The sequence below is a fragment of the Drosophila eugracilis genome, unplaced genomic scaffold (assembly GCF_018153835.1).
Source record: "Drosophila eugracilis isolate 14026-0451.02 unplaced genomic scaffold, ASM1815383v1 contig_353, whole genome shotgun sequence".
Taxonomy (NCBI): domain Eukaryota; kingdom Metazoa; phylum Arthropoda; class Insecta; order Diptera; family Drosophilidae; genus Drosophila; species Drosophila eugracilis.
Genome location: NW_024573209.1, coordinates 1 through 21,192, shown reverse-complemented (window position 1 = coordinate 21,192; position 21,192 = coordinate 1). Strand labels below are relative to the sequence as shown.

Genomic DNA, 21,192 nt, shown 5'->3' with positions numbered 1-21,192 from the left:
GCTCTAATGACAACCACTTGCGGCTGTCAAATGCAACTCTGGCCGCAGGGTTGTAATATTTTTACGGTCCAAGCGCAGCGAAAGAAGAAGAAGACTGCGTTGCAGAAAAAAGTTAAGGGCTGGTTTGGATTTTATTGTACCCAGTAAATGAGAGTATATTTTAATGTTTATCATCAGCTTTTTCCACAAAAAGTGAATGGAAAAAGGCTTTAAAAAATGAAAGTTCAAATATCGTAAAAATAAATATTATTAAACACATCTTTACATTACACATTTGAGGCTTTTGATAATAGGTACACCATCGTCGACTCTTTCAACTTTTAGTGTCTCCCCTTTTTTTCGCTCTTTTGACCAACAATGGCATATGAATGCATGGCCCCCACTCACATATTCGCCGAACACCCTTGCTCATTTGGTCTGCACCTCCTTGGGCGCATTCATAATTTCCCCATTAACCCTATTTTCCTGTTATGCACGAGTGCCCCAAACAGGCTAAAGAAGAAGAAGAACTTGTCAACCAGCCACCCCTTTTTCCATGTCCACTCTCCCTCTCTCTTTCTCTTTGGATTCCCTGATGGATTTTAAATGAACTTTAACACGTGCAATGTCCCCTGACAGTGCGGAATGAAGGGACTTGGAGCTAAGTAATTGGTTTAGCACTGCACGGGTAGCGGGGAGAGGGTGGCAGGAGCTTAACAGGTTCGCTTCACAGATTATCCTTGAGTTGATTTTACAGCTAAACTAATAACAAAAAAAAATGTTCATTCCAGTTGGCAACAGCAGTTGGCGAAGAGAAATGAGTTTCCTAATGAGATATTGAGCATGAAGAAATTGCAAATTGCACGGAAGGGATAGGAAAATTTCACAGAGAATTTGAGATATCAGAAAAAATGTTATATAATCATTATATATACATACTAATTCTGATATTTTCTTAGTTGCAAAGCTTTACTTACAAAAATAGAGGCATTCAAAAATTCAATTTCCGGACTACAGAATTCATTTCCTGATCATGAAATTTCCTTTTAGCCATTTCATTTCATATCTTTTCCCATAAAGGTTGCCCAATTCAAATTCATAGTTAAGGTAACACATTCGGTTGAACTACTTCCTGGCATTCCCAAGGAATCTAATGCCAACCCTCGAAAGAACGATTTCCCTCCCCTATAATTTTTGATACCAAAAAGTTGTCTTGAAGAATGCAACATTATGGCTGGTAGACTGCCCTCTGCTGGTACCATTTTAGAGTGTGCCAAATGCACATTTAATAACGTAATTTCTGAAGCGTGCAAAAGATATTTTTAGAATTTAGTTCTACTTCTTCTTCTTCTTCATCTTCTCCTTCTTGGGCAAACTCCAGGCTCGCCTCGAATTTTTTCCATCTCCATCTGCTGCCGGCAACTTTTTCTGCTTCATCTTGCACAAACAAAAAAGCGGTGCCAGATATATACATATGTATCTAGGGCTATGTACCATAGTAAACCGTATAAATATACATGTTCCTATATATATTGTTAGGTATACATATATCTGTGTCTCCAACCTACGTGAGCGAGATGAAGAAGTCGCCCAACTTTTTGGCCAAAATAAGAAAGAAAAAAAATGGGTAAGGAACGAAATTTGCATATGCAACGTAACTCCTGACGACGATCATGAAGGCGACGATGATGATGATGATGATGATGTCGCACATTGAGGACACACACAGGACACTAGAAATAGCTGCTGGCAACAGCTAACCAACCCATCAGCCCACCAACTATCCACACATACACACACACACTGACAGACATAGCAGACTCATTTCAGCACTGAAAGCTTCGCCACTTTTATGCAAATAATGTCTTCCAGGAATTTTTGTTATTTATAGTTAAGATAGCAAAACGTGTGGATGTCTGGGATATATCTCAAAAAGTGTGTGCATTAGTAGCTACTGCTACGGCTCCTTCTCCTGCTCCTGCACACACGCTTTGTCCAAGTTATTGCTTCATTTCTTGAGCAAACTTCTTCACCTGCCAAAAGTGGATACTTTCGAAGGATGGCAAAAAGGTTTCCTGATGAGTTGGGGGGCGTTATTGGGTTGGCCCAGCTTTTTCACTATTCTTTTTTTCTTTTTTTTGGGGATGTCAAACTTTAACAGAATATCTGCAACTATCTTTCAGACTTCCCATTGCCATTTGCAAGGATAGAGCAGAGCTTGGAGAGTGGCAGTCAAATTACATTTTGTAGCTCATAAAAATGTTGTCATTAAAGTTTTTGGCAGTTGACTTCGATTCGTTGGCTTTTCCCTCTGCTATTCCAATTCTACATCTATTATTGGTCATAATTTAAATTGACATTTTGCTTTAGTCTTAATTTGGTTACAATGAGAATGTGCCTTCGCCCTGTGACATTGCCAATTCTCTTGACGTTTTTCCTTTGACTGACATTGAAATATGACGAATAAATTTGATTATGGCAAAGGAAAAATTCCAATAAATATGTAAATTGTATTTCTTGTGAATTTACAAGGAAAAAAATAGAATGTTGCAAAAATGTACAAATATTGTGACTAAATTAAACGAATTCCTAAGTTTGTTGACCACAAAAATGTACCTTTTATGGGAATTTATAAAGTTTTTAAATAGTTTGTTTGAGAAAACAGAAATAAATGTTTATTTTTAGTAATAAATTCTTTGAGAGTTAACTTACCTAATTCAACGTAGAGCTTTGGTCGTATATTCTCCCCTGTGGGCACTTTGATTACCAATCACTAGGACTGTTAGTAGTAGTAGGAAGACTTGCAACCAACCGTAATCCATAAAATTTGCTTAACTTATGTTTCATTATTGTTGCCTTTGCCGTTGTTGCACTTTTCAAATGCATTTTGTGGCCTTTGTTATTATTGTTGTTGGCGCTGTTATTGTGGTTTCTATTGTGTAAATTTAACATTTCTATTTTGCATAAAATTTAGTTAGTTTAATTTTTCAGTTGATTTGATTAAATTTGCAACATTTATTATTGTTGATTTTGCTGGTTTAGTTTGTATGTGTGTGTGTGTGTGTTTTCCAACTGTTTTATTGTATTTTTAATGGATTTGATTTTATTTTTTTTTTTTCCTTGGTTGTGCGTTTGAGTTTACTTTTAAACTTTAAATTGATTTTAAATTATGGGAAATATAAGGTTATTTTTTGTTTAACAACTTTTACTCTTTTTTGTTATAACAGGCTTTGTCTTTGGTATTTTATTTACTTATGGATAAACGTAGAAGTTGAAGGATGAAAGTTCAGTCATTTCTGTAAAGAGAGAGAAAGTTAGACAAGGATTAGTAACTGTTATACAACAAGGCGTATGAGTAATTTTTCAAGAACTTTCTTTTGTTTAACAACTTTAAATTACTTATGTTTATTTTATAAATAATTGAACTCAATATATTTGGTCTTCTTAGCCCCCCTTATTCTAACATTTCTCCATACATCGCTTGCATACATTTGTGCTCGATTTAATGTAGGGTCTCGCTTACCCTCTGCAACCAATTAATCGGCTTATTGTGCAATCGTGTGTACACTCACACAAACAAATACCCAACACACACACGCACATGACCACGCCCACCTATTAAGGAGTCAATTTGAATTTTTTCTTCTTCTTTTTTTTCCGAATAAGTTTAGCGACCTTCGCCCACAAATGGAAAAGCGTAAGAACTGGCAAAAATAAAAAGAGAGAAAGTGAAAAATAAAATAAATGAAGAAAGCGAGGACAAGGCAAGGCGAAAAGAAAGAAAATTGAAAGGGGAAGGAATAAATGGTGAAAAAGGCGGCCAAAGAAAGCAAAGAGTGGGAGAAGAAGAAAAGGTGCCAAGTAGCGTGCACAGTTAATGAGTTTTCTCAGCACACCCACGAGAGAGAGCCACCCATCTAACCAAACCACCTTCCTTCCATGCAGAGAAATTAAAAATGTAGCACGAAAATGTACAAATCTAGCACACGAAGGGGTTGACAAGGTAAGGGGATGGGGTTTATAGGGCGGAATAGGTTATTCGGTGTGTCACAAATCTGCCACAGGTGGAACTTTTCAGGTGGGTGTGAGCTAGTGGCTGCATGGCTAGGTGGCTGGGTTGGTGGCTGGCTGCCCTAGCCCGAGAGCAATGCAATTTGTTTTTCCAAGTCATGTGCACCTGTGTCGGCTTCTGTCTCTAATTATGACGTCAACAGAGCGCCGAGGTGCCAACCAAAAAGAATTAGAGAGAACAGAAAAAAAGACCACAAAATACCCGCTAATTAAACTAACATCTACTTTTTTTCGAAGACCTTTAAAAAGGTGTTGAAATTTTAAGGTAAAATTGTATTTTTCCTGGGAAAAACAGAACGTTTTCGAAAGTTTAAATAAAAAACAGTTTCTTTTCTTTAAAGTAGAGAGTAAACTTTAAAATCTGGAAAAAAAACCAAAAATAATTAAGTTTAAACTCAAAAATCGTTATAAAAATCTAAAGACCAGAACTACATTTATACCCTCTAAAGTCAAACCTACCATTACCAAGGGACCCAAGGATTGAGAGGGCAGAAGGCTATATATGGCATACTATATATGCACGAGTCTGAGTATCCACTTTGCAGCTAGCATAATGTTTTTGCTGTTGCAGCCACACTTTGACGATTGTTAGTTTAGATGAGCAAAGACAGAGGGACAGACCGACAGACAGACACTTGCCCCCTTGGATGTGAGGAATGGTTTTGAGGGGGTATAAGTGGCAGCTATGTGTTAGTTGAGTACCACCTGTAAGTGTCTCACCCAAAATTTAACTAAACGCTGTCACTGAACACCTAAAACCAAACAACTATCGCGAGCTGTCGATACCGGGTCTGAAGTGGTCATAAAAAGGACATACCAATGAAGAGCATGTCAAGGATGTTAACTACGCAGGAGTGTTGTTGAAATTAATAAATCGAAAAGTTAAATAATAGCTCCTAAAGGGTTTTGCATTTTTTTGTATTTTCAACACATTTTAGCAAACTTAAATAAAACTTTCCAAATATCATTTTTACCCCCAAAAATGTGAACTTTTTTTAAACCAAATCTTTTCTCTATTCCCTTTAAATAACGAGCAATTACATATTGCTTCTTTTGTAACAATTTTATATAAGTCAAGAACTCAATTGTGTTTCTCATTTTGGACAGTCATTGCTGCCTTTCCTACACAGAGATCACAATGTTTAGGAATATAATTTAGGGTTAAGCATTCGGGTAGCCATCTAATATTTACTCTTAAACTCAGCTTCACAAAGTGCAAACATAAAGATTTTGGGAAACCCATCAAAGGAGAGATATCAAAGCAATGGGGTGACTTTAAAATTATTTTCCTTTAATAGAGAGAGAGAGAAAGGTGAGAGGGTATGAGGGCAGAGACAAAAAACAGGAAAACCTCGCCACCACCGTAGTGGGGTCCCCAATGAAGTAACCTTTTGAACCATTTTCCATCATGCGTCGCCAAAAATGAAAACCAAAAACTGAAAACAGAAAATGAATTTTCCAGTTGCATAAGACCGAAACTGGGGTCTGTAAATGGCTACAAAATACAATGCCCTCGAATCCCAGACAAGAAAAATGTGAATGATGTCAATATGTGTATATGTGTATGTGTGTGTGTGAGGTGTTTAAACAACAACAAAACAGCAAAACAGCAATACTAACAACGAAGTCAGAGAAGGCAAACTGGATAGCCCAGATCCCCGTGCGTCTGATCGATCATTGCAGATGACACAAAAAATAAAACGTTAGAAGAAATAAAAATAAAAACAAAAATATAATGAAAATAGTATGAAAACAAAGAAACGAAATTGGCTACTTTCGGCGGGGGGCCCCTCTTTGGTTTTGTAATTCATTTTATTATGTATTTTATTTAAATATGTAAACGGATTTCAAATGCAACTAAAACTTAAGATAAATTCAAACAATTTTTGAATGAAAATCCATTTAAAAATTGCACTACTGTTGTTATAATAGCTATTTCCAGGTGCTATCTGTCTATCTTACCAATTTATTTTCAAATAATAAGACCAGAAATCGCCACATTAATCTCCATAAAAAAAGATACATTTGGATACCATCCAAAGTTGGCGTGAGTACATAACCCTTTTAGCGTCAGGGCTTCACCCGCGATTGTCAGAAGATAAAAAGCGGACGGCAACAGTTTGCGATTTCCTTGTTACCCCAACTTACCCCACCTAACCATGTACCATGCACCTGATCAACAACGAAGCCACCCACCACCACCCATTCCTTAACACTCATCAGGGTAATGTAATTTGTTTTTGCGACCACCATTTTGTTAAAACTTTTTTGCAACAACATGGCAAAGCGCCACTCTGCAAAAACAGAGTCGATACTGCAAAAAATCAACTCTTAATATAAATAAATGCAATTCACTATTTTGTTTTCCCATTCATATATTTGAGTTTTATCTTCTTATTTTTATTATTGATTTTTTTTTTTTTTGACTTTTGTTTTTGGAAAATTTTGTCTTAAATAAAGACGTGATAAGCAATCTTTTTGCGGCCGGATTGAGTTTTTCTTCGGCATTATCGTCTGTGGTTTTATCGTTTTTGCGCCTTTGGTCTTGCAGTTCGTGACTTTGTTTGTCTCTTGGTCTGCATATCCTGCAAAGATTGTGTTAAGTTCCTCGCTTTTTGGCCAGCTCACTTAGAGGATCTCTCCTTCAGCCTTGTAAATGGATTTGGTCTTGTTGTCGCGCCAAAGTCTCATTTCATTAGCTTTGTGTATGGTTCCAGGTGTGGGACTAGAAAATATTTCTCACAAATAACACTACCAGCTTCTTATGAGGTGTGAGAAGGTGACGGGTCGAGTGGCTACCAAGACAAAATGGGATTTTCTTGTTTAGAAAACTTTGTATCCTTAACTTCAATACGTAGCCTTATTGTGGCTTTTATTCTTTATAAGGAGTGGAGGAGTGGCGAATGGTGAGAAAAATAATCTAATGAATTTTTAGCTTATGACAAATTAACATGGGAAGGAGACACCAGCATGAAGGTGACCTACTACTCATTGTCTCACCTAAAGCAACCATGAGTGCCATCTAGAACGGCGGTAAATAATTGGTAATGACGAGTTTGGAAACATTTGAATGGGCATTTGAAAGAGCTGCCACGATTTGAGAGATTGGTGGGGCTTAGCAGCATTAGGGAGGGCTTACATTTTTTGATATATCAACGCAAACAAGATGTTTACAGTTATTTATTGCTATGGAACTTACGTGTTACTATACTGGTATAATCAGTTATGTAAGCTCAGATAAGAATGATAAATGAATAATGATAATGATTAAACCTCAGATGATCCGTGGAGGGTAAGATCATAAAGTATTTTTAATAGTTTATATGTATGCAGATATTTAAGCATGACACGTTAAAACAGATTTGATGTTCAATTATGGGTGAATAAATAAAAGTGACATTGAGGGCATACTTATGTAGTAAAGGCCACCTATCAGTGCCTAATGTTGTAAAGTGTTCCCTGATTGTGGCTTGCACTTCATTCTGTTTGAGGGCTCACTACGCTATTCAACACCTCAACAATTTACGTTTTCCTCTTTTCGCCTCATTCCCGTCACCAACTCCAATATACCTGTCTTGTTTCTTCCTGGGGATCATCCCTGAGCTCCACATATTCAACCAACCTTTCTATTTCTTCTGCCTCATTCCACAACCCAATATATTCAGTTCTTGTTCTTCTTCCTCGATCATCCTGGCTCCTTGTTATTCAACCAACAATTTTTTTGTTTTCCTTCTTCCAGCCTCAGTTCCGTCACTCAACTGTAATACTAATTTGTTCTTTTGTTTCTTCCTCGATCATCCTCAAACACTTGTGAAGTTGATACCATTGCTGTAATGTCTGATACTTGAGTTATTTCGAGAAAATGGAAACTGTTATTTTCCCTAGTGCACTAAAGATGAATAAACACTAAAGTTATTAAACAAATATGCACACTTTCGTATTTGTGTTAAATTACTCTACCGTAAGACGAATTTGAGCACCTTTGGTATAAAAGATATTAAAGTCTCTTCTTCAGCTGATTTCAACGAACTGCCATAATCACAATTCATTTAAGTTATCAATCAGGTTACTTTTGGTTACTGATTACTTAAAACTTTCAATAGAAATCAATTCAATGATCAGTTCGTTCCGACACAACATCCTTTCTTAGGAAACCATTTCAGCCACCCATCCCTTCAATCCTTTTCTACTTCTTGCTAAGTTTTTCCCCTGTAAGTCGTCTAAGAAATATCTTATCTGGAATCCCATCTCCATCATGCTAATTTATCTGCCTCGGCAGAAATTCAAAAAGCTCTTGTCAGTCAGAGTTTATTGGCCCACCAGGTTATGAGCCTAAAGCCGAGGGGATCTCTAATGGTTTTCCGTTAATACTTATTTCACGCCATATGACACGTTCTCGAGTTCTCTTCTATATATATTCTTTTACATTCTCCTTTTAGCCTTTGGGTTGCCAGCCAGAGGCAATTGTGTCAGGTTGCTTGTGACTATTTTTTAGTAAATACTAGTTGAAGGTTGGACACGCTTGGCAGTGTTTTCCCTCGTAATTATTATTCCGATTCGGCCTCTCTTGGTCGCCCTGGCAGCTGCTGCCCAAGACCCGGACAAGGATTAATGCTTCCTTTTTGCTCGTTGTAAGGACGAGAGCCATGCTTGCCTTACTTGCCGCATTCTGCTTTGGCCTGGATTGTATAATGCTATTATTGTTGGGTACTTTTCTCTTTGTTACCAGCCAGTTGCAATCCATACCCATTGTTGGCTCTCAAAGTTATGTTGCCCCTGCTAATTCCTGAATTTCATTCTTTTGTAGGTTTTGCTCAAGCGCTTTTCACAACTTCCAGCCCTTTCCTTTCGTTTCGTTTCCTTTCCATTCCATTTTCCTTCCCCAATTTGTTAGAACTACATTTGGTGGTAGTGTGCAGCTTCTTGACCATCTTACTTATTTGTGGTTTTCAGTGCTTGGTATGGATAAGTTGATGCTGATTCCTCTGAATGATCATAATTATTGTTTTGCAGCTCACACTTTGCTAAACATGCAATTTCCGATGCTCTCTTAAGAAGAATTCTTCCAGCGTGAAAACAGGGGGTAACAGGGAAGAGAAACCTTTCACTGCCACAGAGTCCCTTGGAATTTTAGCTGCAAAACACAATGGAAACCAATTGAAATTTGATGATAGAACTGAATGAGATATAAAAAAGGCAAAATATGGTTAAGAAAAACTCGCAGCTTGAGTGGCCAATAAAATAAAAGTCTCGATTTCTAGTTATAGAAATTCTTGTGCAATAATGTGATTTTCCTTCCATTTTTTTAATAAACTCGAAAATAGCACGTTTCGAAGACCATGGCTGGACGAACAAAGAATGAATAAATTTCTTGAACTTCAAGACTGAAGCTACAAAAGGTGCAACTACATGATTGGCAAAGGAATAAAGACCTCTGTAAATTGAAATTTACTGAGTTAACTTAAGTTTTCTCGATATTCCTGATATCTCATCATAACACATTGACATTGGACACCCTTCTTACTATTATTTTGTGAAACTGGGAACTCAATCATTCCCCCATTTCCCTTTCCGTTTCCGCATGTCCGTAGGAATATTTCTTGAACAAATATTTAACCATAAATACTTCACTGTCACGTCTCGCGCAGTGTCACGTTGCCCGCTCGGTTTTCCCTCTCGCTTAACCTGAAATTCTGTTGACAGCATTTAGTACGTAGTTAATCCTCAAGGGCACACCCGCATTTCCCCTCCCACTACCACACACACACACACACTGAAAACCCAGCTCAAAAATGTGGCCTGACTTACGATATTATGGGCTTTCAAGAAGGGGCCTGCGCTCTTTTGCATTTGACAATCCCCGAAATTTTGCGTATGCCCAATGCCACCGATGGACTAACTGGTTTGACTTGGCTTTTGGCTGCCTGTTGCACTTTTATCAAACCTCGCCTTCATAAATAATGAGCTGAGGCTGAAAATCTCCCTACAAAATGAATATACCAAGGGGACGAAACCATTTCTCAAAAACTCAGGACAATCAAAACAAAATTTATGAGGGTACAATGTTTGGGAATTCTTCTCTAAAAATGTTAAGTAGACTAATGCAAGAGACAACCCAATGTGATGACAAAACGTACTAAAAATTGATTTCGAAGACCAAACTAAGTTAGACATTTACAAAGCATTTAGAAAAGGTAACCATTAACATAACCAGAAAAACACAATCAATCAACCCCATTGGTGTTTTGCTCCGACCTTATCAAGGGAATCAAAGACAAACAAAAGGAGTCATAAAATATTAATGAAAAATTTCCCAAAGTTTGGGGGGTAACACATTTTGAACTTACATCGTTTCGATGTTTATCCAAATGAGTGGAAACTTAACCTTTAAACACGACGCAGAATAAAAAAGATTTCGAGAAATGCAAGAAGCGTAAGAAATGTTTTTATTGACTTAACCCATCAATTTGGGAAAAAGAGGAAACACTGTGGCTATACAATAAAAGGTACTGGGTCAATTAAGGTCAATAAACCTCATAATTTAAAGAGCAAGGAGAGGAAGTAGTAGAAAGTGCAAAATCAGGCTTAAAAGCGCCCACAAATCAAGACAACAAAAATTAAGCCACCTCAGAGTTTACTCAAAAGTGAACTGATTTTTTTGAGTTATACGTTCATGACAGGATACACAGAGAACGACGAGGGGGTCAAAAGAGTTAGGTACACAATGTGACACATCATAAATGTCGCGAACGGACATTTTTCTCTCGTTTTTCTCCAAGTTTAGTGCAGCCCCAAATTTTGATATATTCACTCTTGAAGGGAGTTCCAAACAGCAACAAACAAATAACAAAACTAGAGCAGGACCCCAAATGTTGAGCAGGGTCATTTGGTATCCGTAGATGAGGTGGAAACAAATTGTTCACCGCCGACTTTTCCAAATAAAGGGCAAAGAAAACTCATAAAATCACCTTAATCCAAGATAATTAGAACAGAGTGAGGGGGCAAAATTGATTTGGGCTTAGATTTCGAAATGAGAATTATAGAATGTTGTTTTTGGTTCTGTTAGCTGCCTCGTCGCGTGTTTGGGACATTTTCTAACTTTCAACCCCAAAAACCAAGCGACCAACCATCTGAGATTGCATAGGTTGTGGTTCCCCTTCCCCTAGCATTGTTGAGGAATGCAAATTGGCACCGTGGAGAACGGAACCAACCCTCATACATCGTTGAAATGTGACCATCAATGCCAGTGAGCCAAAAGGGTGTGCCATTGTTGAAGTGAGGATTTAGTTTCAAGGTGATTTCAAAACATTTGCCCCAGCTCAGGGAGTACAGCTGGAAGTTCCAATGAAATGAAAATGGAATAAATAATGAAGTGCCATGGGAGTGCAAGCATTATTTTTCAAGTATTTTTTAAGACTTTTTCAATTCTTAAACCTTTTTTACAAGAAGTTTTACTTTTTTTTGAACTTAAGAATTATACTATTCCCCGCTAACCTTAATAAGTTAGCAGACTGGAAAGGGAAAAACTTTTTTTCTCAGTAACCCATCAAAAGAACATAGCTTTGAGGGATGGCACGTACTCATATTATATAAGAAGATATTCCCTTCTGTCCCGTCTGATCCTTTCACAGGCCAAAAAAAAAAACTCTGAGAGAACGAACATCAACATGAATTTCCACAACTTTTCCAAGGAAGGGAGAGCAGGGAGGCGGCTGTCAAAAGTCAAAGTAAGCCGACAGACGGCAAAATTGAAGATGAGTGGGAAATAAATAAAAACCCAAAAGGTTTGAGATACGTGACACCACCGATTGCCTCCACTGCAACACTGCCACCGCTGCCTTCCTTCTCTTCAGCTCTAGAGCATCCCTTAATCTCGTTTGACCTCGAGGGCTTTGCACACAGTTGATCATCGATAGAAGTTTTCCTTTTCATTTTTACGCTCTAAAGATCAATTCGTAAAAGAGGGTTGGCTTGGACTGTCATAACCGTTTTACTGGAAACCGGTTGGCCCGGTTCAGTTGGTCACTTCGGTTGAGTTCATGTGTGAGTGTTTGTGTTAAGCATCCTAAGGATGATCTCATTAGGAATGTTGTTCTTCACCCTAACGAATGTAAAGAGGTGAGCTCTGGTCACCAACAAAAATAATCCATGAAATTTTTATTTCTAACCATAATATGAAAGTTTTCTATTCTTCCTAGTCATTTTTTTGCTCCACAATAGTTAAACAAACGCCATCTGTTGGTTAACAAAACAGACAAAGTCATTTTGAAATGTATTTGCAGAAAAACTGTGAAATAGCTTTTCTGCTTGTTTTTTTCTACAAAACCAAAGCTGCAAAACAAGCGATTAAATATCGATAAATTCGATAGCATGCTTTAGGCTTCATCTATTGACTTTTTATGGGCTCTTATCGCCTTTTTGAAATCGAATAACGTTAGTCTTTTTGCTTTCTTAATAAAACATTTTTATATCTTTGAAATACAGTTTTTAAGATAAAAATATTAGCTTTTTGCACCAAATCCCTCACAAAATATCACTATCTTTCATTAATAGTTACTCCTCCTTTTACTTATTTTTCCCCCTTGTTGTTAATTTCTTTTTGGTTTTTCCCCAGTGGGGTTGCTAGAATTTTCAAGGCGTTTCAAGCACGCACACACGCATGCCTCGCCCACGAATTCTGACTCTCTCTCTCTCTCTCTTGCTTTCCCGCTCCTGTTAACACTGTTTTTTTTATTGCATCATAAATTTAATATTTTTATGTAATGTTTGTATAACGGTACACGCTTTTACTACCCTCCTTGCCTTGTGGCATGCCTCTGTCCCCGCTCTTCTCGTTCTTTTGCTACCCCCCTTTCGACAACGTATTTTTGTCCATACAAAAAAGGAAAATTCACAACATGCAAGAAACGCGCGCCCTTGGCTTTTCCTCGAACCACCCACACACGCCACCCGCCCTGCAAAAATGTTTGCTCCTTGAAAGTGTCGCCAGCGCGTGCCATGGGAATTCTGTTTGCTGTTGTTTTTGCAAAAATCTGACTGCGAAATCAGGGGGGAGAGGCGTTTTCCAGTAGAGGAGGGGGGAAGAAACATTTCTGTTGTCATTTCTTGAATGCTTCAGTTTTTGTTTGCATCTTCTCCAATAGCTCACGAGTTCACGTCCTTGCCTTCCATCTCTTGTCTTTTTGGCTTTTTGTTTTTCCTTTTTGGCCCAATCAAAAAGAAACTGACTTTCGTCAGACAGGCAGCGCAAATTTGAATCTCACAAAAATCATATGTCATTCACAAAATAATTGAAAAGTATCTTGGAAGTCAGATTGGGTAATGGGGATTATTTATTGATAAAAATTAGTAATTGGCTTGCAAGTTAAAATCAAAAGTAATATCTAATTAAAACAAAACAAAAAATATAATAGGTAAACTCTTAGTATTTATCAATATAGAGCAGGGGTGCTCAATTTCGTCTAACGTCTTGTTTCGTAGCGATATACTGAGAGAAACAAAAAGTGTTTGCATATTCCACTGCGTAATAACCTCAAAAGTGCAAAAAAAAAGTTATAAGGAATGAATTTCAGTGCAAGTTTTCGAGGATGATCGAGAAAGAAACAAGAACCAATTGTTTTACAGTTGGTGACGGAATGAAGCGGAAAAGGGATAACGAAAAATGGTTGGTGGAATAACAAGGTGCTCGAGGATGATCGATGAAGAAACAAAAACAAAATATATTGAAGTTGGTGACGGAATGAGGCAGAAAGAGGAACACGAAAAATTGTAAGTGGAATAGCAAAGCGTTCGAGGATGATCACGGAAGAAAGAATAACAGTTGGCGCCGGAATAAGGCGGAAAGAGGAACACGAAAAATTGCAAGCGCTCAAAGCTTATGGGCGAGCAAGTCAATATGCAGCGATCCTTTAAAAAGAAAAATAAGCACTCAAAGCATAGGCGTTGAGCAGCCCTGATATAGGATATTAATATGAAATAACTTTTATTTCTACCGCATTTTAAGTTTATTACAATCCTTTTCTCATTAAAGACCACTTCCGGTGTACCATCTTTTCATTCCAAAATCATTACCTGTAACGAAAGAGAGACAAAGAAAGTTTAAGATTAAATTAAATACAGCTCAACTCGTGGGAATAAGAAACGAACGAAAGCGAAACAGGAATAAAAACAAATAATTTTCAATTTAATTTCATTTTGGGACTGCGGCCTAAACATCACCGATATTGCAATTCCCCTAATGGCCCACGCAGAACCTTTAAAAAGAAATTACCCATCATATTTACTTAGGATATGAGAGGAGGGGCGGGGAGGTGAGCGCAAAAAAAGAAGCGCAAAATCCATCACAAAGCCTCGCCTCTTGTCGCACACATCTTGCATACGAAATTACGAATTCCCACGGCAAACTCATCCTGACTGACTAAAAAGGAAAAAAAAAGAAAAGGGAGGGACACCTTCAGGCCAAGGCGAATGTGTCTAACTCACTCATCAAACCATCAAAATGAAAGCCGACACCCCAACAAGACCGAAGCACATCGAAATCTTCTAACCAAAGCCAATAGCAAGTACAGTGGTTATTCACAAAGTTGGTTTTGGGTAAAGGGAAATAAGAAAAATGTCTAAAAAAAACACATTTTTTAAGAACTCAAAAGAAAAAGATTTAAAACTAACTAAATCATAGTTAAATAAGTTTTTTCCCACAAAAGTTTTTCCGTTTTAACCTAAAATTCATATTTTACCACTGTAGTTTTTTATATCATCCCCTAAACCCAACTCAACCTACACCCATTAGAGTTACAGCAGCAACAACAATGGGAAGAAATCAATAAATCACTTTGAAAAAAAGGAGAAAATGAAAACCGGAATCGAATGCGCCGCGCTGACTGGCTAAATGATCGAATGTAATGTCCCAGAGACTTAATGTCGATAAAGAAAAGAGCCGAACGAAATCAATTTCAATAAATTCCGGCAAACACAAAGCCAAGAATTATGTGTTCGTGTGCGTAAGAGCGAGTGTTATCTGGCACCAGTCGCGGGTTAAGGCCCAGCAGTAGGGGGTTAAAGAGAGGTTGGGGGCCTACAAGGAGTTGACCACCGACAAAAGCCTCTTAGTATGCAAATCGAGACTTTGGGCTACATTAAGTGAGTGAATCATACTGAGCACTGTTCTGGCAGCACATCTCAAGACGCTGATAATTTATGCTGTAATAATTAAGCAGCAGCTCGAGACCAAAGCCAAAGCCAAATGACAGCCAACTGGAGGGAGGGGACAGATAAGAGGGGGAGCTATGTCTCAACGGAAATGCGGCTGGTGGTCGCACACACGCCCCAAACTATATGTGTGTATATATTGCAGACCCCAAGCTGAGCCAAAAACAGCAGGAGATAAAGGAAGGCAGCAGCTGAGGTGGTGGTTGGGGGTGTGGCAACCACCACCACCGCACCATATCAGCTGCTGACAGAAGCAAATGCCAACGAAAACCGGGATCGAAAACTATATATGGGGGACACATAAAGCTATCTTTGGTGGGTTAAACAATAAAGATGTAGAAGAACATCTTTAAGAACTACACTTTTCAAAGTAATTGGTAACAAATGTTCGTTTTTGAATAATAAAACTAAGTTAAAGTTAAAAAAATCTATCATCTTTATCATTCAAAATTAAATACTATCAAAAATGGTTAGACATAAAACTAGCTAAAGTTCATGCCTAAACTTGTATTAAAAAACGTATTAAATGACATATAAAACCCTAGGTTTTGAAAATAAAGAATATATCTTTTACCTAAGGAAAGCTAACCAAAATTTTTATTTAACTGCAACTCCAAGTTCAAGATTTTTGTGCCTTCCACTTGTTTGTTAACTTTTTTCGATGTCAACGAAACAAAATGAATGGAAGAAACACTTTGAATGATGGCTGCCGAGGAAAGTTCGTTTATGTGGCAGGAAAGTTGACTTGATGCACTTAGTTGTTGCACTTGTAATTGAAATTTAGCAACAAGACGACAACAACCCACCGAGTAGCAGGGGGGCGGGGCCGGGTTCAACATTGTCTCTGGGAATTGAATTGAGCTGAGTGACTGCATGAGTGACTTGAGTGTCAGATGCCAGGGCTTTGATTGATGAAGATGAAGACATTTTCCGTTTGGTCGACGACGGCGACGACGGTACAATTTGCTCGGCCCACGCTCTAGATGGCGATCCTCGCCAGAGAAATGCAACAACAGGGAACTGCACTTGACCAGTGGACCACCATCGTGGTATGTGCCACAGCCCCCAACATTCGGGGATGGATAGCCCCCATACATTCATTTCATCCACCCCCTTGGCCAGTAGACCCCAGCAACCCACCCATCGCCAGCGGGGTTTGTCAACGCTGTTGACCCCATCTCGACTGTCCACCAACTGTTTTGAGCCTCGAATGTTGCATTGGTTTGGCGAAGTTGCGCTACAGTGGGTGTCGAGTGGTGAATATTTGGTTAAATTATTCATAAAATTGTTTATCTAGGCGTCTTAATGTACGTGCTCTAATTCTATCCTAGCTTAGCCTTCAGATAATAGATTAAATATGGTATTAAAAACATAAAATTCCTTCCTTAAAAGCTAATATTGAATTTATTTTCATAATCTGTGACGTTTTTTAAACATTTTTGAAGACAGTTTCCAAGTTATCAACCACTGTACCGAAGAGGCTTTCAGCGCTCTGCTTTACCTTTCGACCCGCAAACTTAACAACAGAACTTTGACAGCGGCCAGCACACACACACACATACACACATTGCAATCGTTTGGCTGCATCAACTAAGATGCCATTACGCTGGTCTGGCCTGCTCATTACCAGCGACCGACCCCAAGAAGTCCGGCCGCAGTTCAAATGAATTTAATTGAAATTTCAAACTTGTCAAGCAGCCACCGCCCGCTATCACACTCATTGCCAAGATGCACTGAGAAAAATTTGGATAGTTTTATGCTTTATTAGCTAAGTAATTTAAAATTTAGAAAGTCTAATCGATCACAAAAAACAACCAAGATAACATTTTCTAAGTCTTAAAGAGTGTTAAAAGTGGCCCATATTTTCGCCCTGTGTACTTAGCCTTACGAAATGAGACAACGGAAAATGCATTGGCCTGCGGGGTGAGAGTGAGTTGGGGGTGGAGTTTATTTTCTTTTTTTTTTTGGAGTCCAACTTGAAAAGCCGCATCCCCTCGCCCAGAACCAACCGGGGCAGTCAAGTGCTGCGAAATGTGAAAAAGTAAATAAGTTTTCGCCGGCGTTGCACTTTTAATGTTTTCCTGGCAACATCTGGCCAAGACTGCCACTGCCCACGTCGTCCCTCCCTCCCTACCCCCTAGCAGAAGAAGTGTCATCCAGTGTACGTAACTTTTTAAAAGAAAAGTTTCCCATTCGCCGAGACTTGTCGTCTTTTCCTTTGGCTTCTTTCTACTTTTCTGATTTTTCCACCCCCTACCTTTCATTGCAGTTAGTCCTGGTTGTTTTTTTACTTTTATTTTTTAAGTAGCTAGCCGAAAAAAATTTGTGGGACTTTGTGTACAATTTGTTGAGTTATTTAATACTTTTTCGCTGGCCAAGAAAGGAGAGAGACTTTTATGACATTTTAATGTCAAACGATAAAGAATTACGTGGGTTATCGATATTTTTCAGTAGAAATAGAAAGGAGAAAACTGTATAACAAGTTGAAAACCCTGAAACTCAGAAAAATGTATTTTATAATAACAAATAAAAATTCTTTAAAATTTAGTTAAGTCCCAATCAGAACTTAAACAATTATTAAAACAATCAACTGCAATTTAAAAACCATTTTTGATTGGCATATCAAACTACATTTCTTCGATTAAATATTTGGAAAATTGTTAAGAACTACGCACACGTGTTGTTGGGCCTGGCCAAATTGGCCAGGCTCAATTTATTGTTATTAGATTTGGCCCAGGCAACATTTGGTGACCCTAATGGTTCGTACATTGGCACAACATGTGTCACATCCAGATCTATTAGCCCATTCACTACACATAGTTTTTAAAGAGAAGGAGGAGAGGCCAACATCTGGAAGCATTTAAGTGTTAATTTTATAACTTTTGCTCAACAAATTGTGCTTCTATTAGATGGGGACGGGGGTAAGAACGAGAGCTACCCACAAGCTGATGTGGCAGGATGTTTTCACAAGCCAGGAGGCCAAAAGGATAGATGCTTGCAAGTCTTGCCCGGCAAAGACGGCATTTACATTTTCAATTTAAATTTGAATTTCAATTTTAATTGAGATGAAATAGACCAAATGAAGCTGAAGCTCAACTCTCTCTCGCCTCCCCTCATGTTTTCTATTATGCACACACACAATTTTCCATCTTGGCGCTTTTTCCTTCAGCCTTAACCCAATTATGCTCAAATTACTAAGCGCAACGGACGCTCATGGGTTAAATGCGGTGGCGTATCCTCGGGTTAAACGAAAAATGAAAAAAAGAAAAATTTGGTATGAGGACTCCCTGCAACGTTTCCCAAAAAAAAAGTTCAATTTGCAGCTGTCGCAACTTTTAGCGTTGAGTGCACTTTAACCCGAAGAGAAGAGAACCCAAACCAGACTCTCCTCATCAGGGGTTGATTCTCCATTTCCAAATGCAAATACGTGTATGCATTACCGAAATATATATATTCTTGTTTTTTGAGGGTTAGACCCTTTTCTAAAAAAAATATAATGGTTCGTTGTTAATGATGCTTGTGGCAAATGGAGAATGGAGAATGAGTCCTTCAACATCTCTCGTTTTCCGTTCATTAAGAGCTTGGAAAGATATTTGCATTGCTCTTTTGATTATTTTTACTTGAAGATAAGTTTTGTTTTTATAATTAAAGTAATTCATTTAAAAGTTAAAAACAAGCAGGAGGAATTCTATTAGCTACCAAAAAAAATCCGTCTTTCTTTAAAGTAGAAAAAACTTAATTCATTTTCCTGCTGCGATTAAAAGCAAAATAAAACCTGTAGGATGGCCGCTAATATAAAAAACGTTGGCCAAAAAAACAAAAACGGGTAACGGGTAAAAGGATTTTCATAATTCGTGCAACCCATAATTTATAATATCAATAAAATGGAGAAAAATCGCTGACTAAAAATAATAACCAAATATAAAACAAACGCCATGAAAATTGTATGCAAATATAGAAGGAAATCCCAAAAAATATGCATCCATTTATATACAAAAATGTATCTTTATATATAGGGATATATCTATATAGATATATATACATATATGCAGGAAAAAATGGCAAACATTGAATTTTTAATTGCTGGAAATTTGTGTTCTCTGGTTTTTATGGTTTTATCACCAAATTCTGTTTGTTTGTTTGTTTGTCTGTTTGTGCATTTGCGTTTATTTATTTTGAGCCTTTTTTATCGCAGTTTTCTCTTTAACCACCCAACGACAACCCCCAACCGCCCACCATCAGCCATTCAAATTATTAACTGCTTTTCACTAGAATTTTCTCTACTTTTTTCACTATTGCAGTTTTTTCTGCTCATGGAAAATTTATACTTGTTTGCTATTCTCATGATAATAACTAAATTTTCCACGTTAAACATTCCATAATAATAAGGAATTTTAATGTGGAAATTTTGTTTGCATTTTTCATGATCTCCTTGGAGTCTGCGAATTAAAATTTTTAACATTTTTAGACTTATTTTTTTTTATGTAATAAAAATCAGCAAACAAGACAAAAGTCAGAGAGTTATCTATAATAAATAAATCTCTTTTATTCAATAGCATTACAGCAAACTAAATTTGTTTATCGTCGTTCCAGCCATGTAAATGAAAAATAAATAAATAATTAAAATCGAAACGTTCGAAACGAGCCCTAAAAGGAGCCACAGGGAAAATGAAATTAACAAACGCATGAACAAATTGTAATTTCGACTTTATGTGGTTTTCACTGTGGACCATTGGGATTTCCACAATCTTTTCCCCCCACTCTCTTTAGCCCCCTTCTTTTCCATGTAATTTGTCAATTTAATTTAGCATTGTGAATGTTATTGAGTTTAATTAGCAATTCAATGGGTATAAATATTTCATAGAAACCTCTGTATTTTACCATTTTACCATTTGTTTCTGATTTAATACACAAGTGCATTTCCATATTCGAATAATACAACAAATTAAGTCTGTAAATCATATTACAAACCACTAAAAACAAATTAAACTGCTAAAAATAATGCAGTTATAAAGTATGGAGTCGGCCCTTAAGCTGTTTGTGTTTTAAAATCGATGATAACTGCCATAAAGTCATAAACAAAGAATTTTATGAAATCATTTTCCCATGGCTTATAATTGTACGGAAGTCCACTGATATAATTCAAAAGGTTCATTAAAAAGTAGGCCGTAAAAAACGAACTTTTAGCCGCTTTCGTTGTTTACTTTTTTTTGCAATTAACTTTACACACGCGAGTGGTTATGGGGGAAAGGAAGGGGTGTGAAAGCCCTTTAAAGCAAAAAAAAAAAACAAAAACAACTTTAATAATAATTTAATTAATAAATTAATTATATATTCATGGTTTTTATTGTGCAAGTGATTTTAGATTAAGTGGAAATTTTAATTGCGATTTTATTGTCTTCTTTAACAAATTCCATATTGTGCGCAAAATTAATCTCTCTCACCATATCTAGTTTATAGTCCAACTACATTAAGGTTTTGTTCTAATTTTTCGCTTATTTTGACTTATCAAAAAACCATTTTAAAGTCAGTATAGAATTTCTACATCAATAACGATGACAGCTCTGAATTTTCTCCTTCGAAAAAAATGGCAATAATTCAACTTTGTGTTTCCATTTTTTTTTCTTTGGATTTAATTAAGCGAAATCCATTTGTCCCTGCCAAACCTCCTCTGACTTTTCCCCCAAATCTGCGATAGGTGTGGCCGAGATAGCTGCCCGACTCGAGTGTCAATGATACCGTCATTAAATCAATCATTTTGGCCAGCCAACCACTTGCGGTCTTAATTTGGTCAACACGCCAGGCGACGAATATTTTATTTTCTTTTTCGTTGTTTGCTTTTCTCTGTCCTTTTATTTATTAGTGTTTATTTTGCTTTCTTGTTTATCTAACATTTTTTCTTGACTATTTTATTTATAGGCAAAATGAGAAGGA

The 21,192-nt window shown here is 37.3% G+C and overlaps 1 protein-coding gene across 1 annotated transcript in view; it reads right to left on the bottom strand.

The window, feature by feature from the left end:
- LOC108110645 (semaphorin-1A) overlaps positions 1 to 3,011 on the bottom strand; it is a 113,950-nt gene extending 110,939 nt beyond the window's left edge. Inside the window, 3 exon segments of the mRNA XM_017219747.2 lie at positions 2,692 to 2,725; positions 2,727 to 2,795; positions 2,797 to 3,011. Of these exon segments, the coding sequence (XP_017075236.2) occupies positions 2,692 to 2,725; positions 2,727 to 2,795; positions 2,797 to 2,931 (238 nt within the window). The 5' untranslated portion in view covers positions 2,932 to 3,011.
- Positions 3,012 to 21,192: the final 18,181 nt, after the last annotated feature.